Source organism: Petaurus breviceps, unplaced genomic scaffold, assembly GCF_028583685.1.
Source record: "Petaurus breviceps papuanus isolate PSGF00001 unplaced genomic scaffold, PetGlider_PUasm1.0 90822, whole genome shotgun sequence".
NCBI classification, from domain to species: Eukaryota; Metazoa; Chordata; class Mammalia; order Diprotodontia; family Petauridae; genus Petaurus; species Petaurus breviceps.
Genome location: NW_027187351.1, coordinates 25,042,988 through 25,049,700, shown reverse-complemented (window position 1 = coordinate 25,049,700; position 6,713 = coordinate 25,042,988). Strand labels below are relative to the sequence as shown.

The window sequence follows — 6,713 nt, the reverse complement described above, 5'->3', positions numbered from 1 at the left end:
TCTCTCTCTCTCTCTCTGTCTCTGTCTCCTTGTCTGTCTCTCTCTTTCTCTCTCTGTCTCTGTCTCTATCTCTGTCTCTGTCTCCCTCCCTCTCTCCTCATATTTCTTATCTTCATCTTCCTCCTTTTGGAATCCTCCTATATCTGAAATATTCTGTTTGGTTCTGGGTGCCATTAGTTTAAGAAGAATGTCCAGCTTGGGTGGTGAAGGGTTTTGATTCCATGTCATAAAATTATCAACTGAAGGAATCTTGTTTCATCTGGAAAAAGAGAAGACTCAGGGGAGGGATAGCAAAATTCAAGTATTTAAGGATTGTCATATGGAAGAGAGTTAAGACTTGTTCTATTTGTCTCTAGGAGGGAGAAACAGGAGCAATGAGTAGAAACAGAAAAAGAGGCAAATTGAGGCTTGATCTTAGGAAAAAATTCCTACCAATCAAATCTGTCCAAAGTGGAGTGGATTGCCTTAAGGGGTAGAGGGCTTCCCTTCACTGGAAGTCTCCATGCAGAGGTTAGAGGACCTATTGACAAGTATTAAGTGACACTGTGCTAAGCACTGGAGGTATAAAGAAAGGCCCAAGGAGTCCCCACCCTCAAGGAACACTCCTTCTAATTGGTGTATTACTCACTGGGTATCTTATAGTAGGGATTCCTTTTGTAGGTGAGTTGGACCAGGTGACCGCTAAGGTCCCTTCTAACTCAATTTCTGATTCTATTTATTTCCTTTCTTTGAAATCTCTTTGTCCCTATTAATTTCTTTGCTTATCTTCTCCATGCCTTAGTGCTGGCCCTCTGCAATCTGTGCTGCACCATTATTGGGGAGAAAATTAACTGGTCTAACTCCCTCATTTTGCAGATGATTAAACTGAGGCCTGGAAAATGAAGTGCCATGCCCCAGGGGGTCACATATTGTGACAGACCAGGCATTTGAACCCAGGTCTTATACCAAAGTCAAATCCGATTTGATTCATAAAACACTTAACAACAACAACAACATTTGTTTTGCACTTTCTATGTGCTGGCACTGTGCTAAGCACTTTACAACACAATTGATGATTATCTTGTTTATTGCACTCCTACTATGTGCAAGGCATGTTGCCAGGCACTGGAATACAGAGATAAAATGAAACAGGTCCTTCCCTTAGAGATTTTACATTCTATGGGATTTCACCATACCATTGCACAACCCAAAACAATGCTGCCCTGCTGTCTTAGTTTCTGGGTTTTTAAGGCACTGATTTTTCTTTTTCTTCTCAATTGTGGTCGGTTAATGCTATTATTTAATTTGTTTCTCTTATTAACTGAGGTTCCATAAGCTGGTTCCCTCTGATCTCCATTCTATTCATGAATCATTCTTTGCACATTTGAAGATGAGGCCATGCTGAGGTCCTGATGCCGCTCTTAAGATTGTGATCTTCCTACTGAGGATGATCCAGCAGAGGTCAGACATTTGGAATCACTATGAAATATGGAGCTTATGGAGTAAATTTGCCGTGTTTTCCCCCTTCCTCTTTTTCTTTTATGGTCTCATATGTATAGTTCACAGGTACCTAAGATTTAAGGACTATTGGTCCATGGCCTTTTACAGGCGTTGTATACCTGTTAAAATTTTCCGATTAGCAAACTTTCCTTTTAAATGTTGATTTTGAAAAAAAAAGTGAGTACCAGACCATACTAGTGCTTAAAATGCTCCTTAGGAGCTTTTCACATTTGCAAATAGATGCTAGGCTGATATTTTAGTTATTTTATGGGTTTCAAACTGCTTTTCACACCAGTTTCCTTAAATATATACTGCCTCTTTAAAACCTGACCATTAAGCTCGATGGCAAGCTACCACTCCCCAAATATAACACCCTCAGTGTTCTTGGAGGGAGACTCTGGGCCAAAAATAATAAGCTGTGGATTTACAAAGGTTCAATCTGATATAAAAAAGCCATTTACAAAATTTCAGCAAACACAGCCCCTTTCATTTGCAAAGCATAACTAGGCTAAAGTGCTCCTGAAAATCCTGAATCAGTATCCAGAGATATAGCACAATGCTGCCCTCTAGCGCTAGTATAAAGAATGCATGGATATTAGTAAAAAGAAATGTCTAGGATATTTTATAATCATTAAGTTATTGCTCTTACAAATGTCCCCATAAGGATCATAAAAGGAGAGCAGGTGGACATTAGCCAACGAAGCAGCTCTCCTACCTACCCTGGGACAGGTTAAAAATGTGTTGTTTGTAAATTATCAGTCCAGGAAGATACTCCCTGGGAATGACTAACACTTTGGGGAATGAGTCACCCTGGGAAGTCCATTCTTGGCCAGTACTATGAAAGAGTAGCACCCTCCTTCCTCTTTTGTGTGCTTTGACATTATTAATGTACTCAAAGGATTGTAGCTCTAGAGCTGAAAGTAACCGCTTTTGATCTTTTGCCTAATATATTTACTCCCCGGCAATGTCATGAACATTGGCAGAATATATGACTCAGAAGAGCTCCTCTGACCAAAACCACCCAACACATTAATTGTAGCCTTGGGAAAAATGCCAAAGGTACTTGTTCCCCAAATACTTTACTGCCAGAACTAGACAATATGACAAAGCTGATTTCTCCTGAGTCATTCCCATGAGCTATGAGGCCAAATCTTTAGGGAAGATTGTGAAGCTGGTAACTGATTTTCATGCTTGAGGGGAATCAATGTTGGATTCCCATTTTTGTGAATGCTCTGAAACTGGGCCAAATTTCCCTGTCCTTCTTGGTGTGGAATCTCAGAGGTCTAGTGGCTAGGATTTGTTACTTTCATCACCATGGTCCAAATTTGATTCTCAGAAGGTATTTTGGAGGCAATGTGGTATAATGGACTGAATGCTGTCTAGGAGTCAAGAAGTTTTGGGTTTTAATCCTACCTCATAAGTGAATGAGCTCTGTGACATTGGGGAAGTCATTTGACTTCTTTGGACCTTTGTTTCCTCATCTGTAGAATAAGGGAGATGAACTTGATTGAGATCTCTGCCAGCTGTAAATCTATGATCCTATGAACTTATCACCTACATGATCTCCCAAGAATCTTTTATTGACAAAAATATTTAATTAAGTTTAATAAATATTTCTTAAGTGACTACTATGTGTAAAGCATTAAGCAGCCCCGACCCTCAGGTTGCTTATGTTCTATAAGACTAGATGTCGAATAGCAAGAATGGTCTTGTCTTTGGGATATGGAAGTTGGGCAATTGTTTAGGTAGGAATATCTTACCGCCATGGAAAATTGCAATGTGGAGAACTGATCTACAATGACTTGAGCCCTTTGTCATCTCAACAAGGTATGTGTAGAAATGGCTTAAATATGGTAGGCCACACTATAGGTTCCCATGGATATAATCCATTTATTTGTTATTAATACGGCCCCCCCCAATCTATGACTGTTTTAGAGTTCTGAATACAAAATTTAGTGCTTTAATGATCACTGGATAATGAACGTTGGGCAAGGATGCTATAGAAAGGATTCATGCACCAGCTAGGAGACTGGGCAAGTTAACTTTTAATGTCCCTTTCAACTCTAAGAATCAATGAAAACTGAGTCTATTCTCTTTTCTTCAGTAAAGGGATGAACCTCCTCCTTCTTAAAGATTTATTAAGTACCCAGATTTAGTGTATACTGTGCAGAATAAATTGAACAATGGAAAATTGAAAGGACCTAGTCCATTCTGTTTCTTCTTGCCTATGAGACTTCCCCAGTTCACATGTATGTGTATATACATACATGTAGACACATATGTATGTGTGCATACACACACACACACACACACACACACACATATATATATATATATATATATATAAAATTTATTTTCCTCCTTTTATTTCCCTAGGTGATCCAGGTCCAGCAAGCTATGGGAAGGAAGGACGGGATGGAGAACGAGGCCCACCAGGTCCTGCAGGAATTCCTGGAGTCCCAGGTCCTCCTGGCCCTGCTGGTCCCCCTGGTTTCTGTGAGCCAGCCTCCTGTACGGTACAGGCTGGCCAGCGTGCTTTCAGCAAAGGGCCAGATCAGTGACAGGCCTAGTGTCGAAATCCCAGTTTCCACAGATAACTGATGGCAAAAGGAAAAAACTGAGGAGCAGTACCCAAAGCCGCTGAACAAGCGGAAGACTTTCATTATTATTTTTAACATTATTACAAAAGTTGTACTTGACAATCAGATTTAGAACAATGGTGCTATACAAGAAGACTTTTTATCTTTTGCTCAAGAGGAAGAAAAAAGGCAAGGTTAGCAAAACCAGATCCCTTTAAATAAAGACACATCCCTGTTACCAGCAGCCCTAATTTATAGTGTGGTATATACGTACATGATGCTGTATCTTGGGCCCCTGAGCCAATAAACAAAGAAATAAGACCGGTTTCCCTCAGTTGTAGCAGATACCTTCATCATCGAGGCAAGCCTTATTCTCAGATCACCATTCCAACTCTCATAGAGATGGCTGCCAGACTGCTTATGAAGACACCTGCTACGTTGATTTGACATAGTGATGTAAATCTCTGTCATTGTGTTATTGCTGGATAGGCATGGCAAGCACTGTGTCATGTTGAATGGCTTCCATAAATTGCACATGGGTTTTCATTTTGGGCTATGATTTCTGGTGATCCTTACTATTTTGGGAAATTAATTCCACCTTGGTTCCTTCTGTGAGAAGTTGAAGCAGCTGGGCCATGAGCCACTGTTAACGGAGTCACATGATATCCAGGTATTCATAAGCTTTATGGATCAGGTTATTTATTTTAAAGGTCTAAGTAACATCTTTCATTGTACCAAAAAAAAAAAAAAGAAAGAAATAAACACTGTTTCTTAACTCCTTGCGTGTTTCGTATCAATAGTCATGGTCAACAATAACAATTGGCATTAATGTAATGCTTTAAAATTTGCAGAGTTATATCTATATCTAAGTATCTAAAACAGAAGCGGGGAAACTGAGGCTTCAAGGCCATATGTGACCCTCTAGGTCCTAAAGTGCGGCCCTTTGATTTAATGCTGAGGATTCATGTGGCCTCTAGGCTGCAGGGTCTCCACCCCTGATAAGACCTCATTGAAAAGAGACCTTGTGGCATAGTGGGTAGAAAGCTGGCCTCAGAATCAGGAAAACCTGGGTTCAAATCCCACCTTGGACACCTCATGGCTGTGTGACCTTGGGTGGGTCACCAAACCTCTCAGTGTTCGACAACTCTCTAAAATGATAAGTTGCAGAGAATAGTTGCCCATCTGCATTGGTAAAGTGAATTCCTTCACCTGTGAGTTGCTTATGTAAATATTTATTACATGGGATTTGTTTTTATTTTAATTTTTTTCAGTGGGGGAAGAAGAGGGAGGAGGTATGAGTGAGAGAAAACATTTGTTGATTGAAGAAGTTTTCTTAAAAAGTAAAAGTAAAATTAAATAAAACCAATTGATGAAATCACAAGTCCATACCAAAAAAAATTCTCAGTAATATGAATGCAATGAATAAAAAGGAGCGGTTCACTCAGGTCCTAACCATGAAGGACTGGTGTCATTAGTTAGACAGTCAACAAGTATTTATTACTGCTTAATATATACCATGCGCTATACTAAATCTTGAGGGTAAAAAGGCATGTAAAGTCCTGCCCTCAAGAAGCTTACTTCTTGAACATATGAATGGGGGAGACAATCTGTAAATAAATATGTACATATAGCATATGTACAGAACAAATGGAAGGGGAGGAACTTGAATACATTTTTCCTGAAAGTGATGAAGTTCCTGGGATTTCTGTATTCTGCAACTGGTGACAACTAATGTCACTCTTTCTAGAGACAGAAAGAAAATTCCTCGCTTCATTTCTACTTCCTTTGCTATAGTCTTAAAATATATAAAAAAAAAACAAAGACATTGAGGAGATGAGACTTGTTGGGAAGCCATCTACACCAACACATGAATGATCTGTAAGGCCATACTCAAAACCTGATTGATGCAAAACCATTTCCAAGCTCACCTCTTCTCATTAAAAAAAAAGTCATCTAATAGTGAGGCAGCTGGGCTGAAGGGTAGGCATGCCCTCATCTCCTAGACACCTTGTTATTTGTACAATCATACTATTTTGATTTTTCTTCCAACATCTTATATGAACTTATCATTTTCATTTTATGTCACACAGAGGCTGAGATACTTGGTCCCAGGATATATAAGAATAGATCAAAGCAATCACTGTCTTCAGTTAGTCTGTAAACCTCAATTCTCTTAGATCAATGGGGAGACCTAATAATGCATTGCAGTGATATATATTTGCACTGACAAAAAAAAATCTACCTGCATTTGTTTAGCTGAATCAATCATTGGATCATTCTATATTCTGTTTGGATTTCATCAGAACTGCTTAATGTATCTAATTCCTTGGAAAAATGCTTAGGCATTATAGTGCTCATTTGGCTGTAGAGACCAGTGCATTTTGTAGAGATTAGCACTGTTACCTTCCCTTTCACCCTCTATTCTTTTCTGCCATATAACAAATAGTAAATAAATGTGTAGGAATTAGAGGCTTCTGGTGGAACTTCCCTAGGACAACGGTAGACTACTTCAGACAATACAATCCATCATCAATTTAATAAATGCCAAGAAATTCCATGCTTTTCTTTCACCAAGACACTTTTATTTGAACTACAGTGAGATAATCAAATACAAGAAAAGAAAAAATAGATAACCAAATAAACATTTCCCCCAGT

General features: G+C 39.1%; 1 protein-coding gene across 1 annotated transcript in view; it reads left to right on the top strand.

The window, feature by feature from the left end:
• COL9A1 (collagen type IX alpha 1 chain) overlaps window positions 1–4,852 on the top strand; it is a 124,814-nt gene extending 119,962 nt beyond the window's left edge. Inside the window, exon 37 of the mRNA XM_069070718.1 lies at window positions 3,856–4,852. Within this exon, the coding sequence (XP_068926819.1) occupies window positions 3,856–4,040 (185 nt within the window). The 3' untranslated portion in view covers window positions 4,041–4,852. The remainder of the gene's footprint in view (window positions 1–3,855) is intronic.
• The last annotated feature ends 1,861 nt before the right edge of the window (window positions 4,853–6,713 follow it).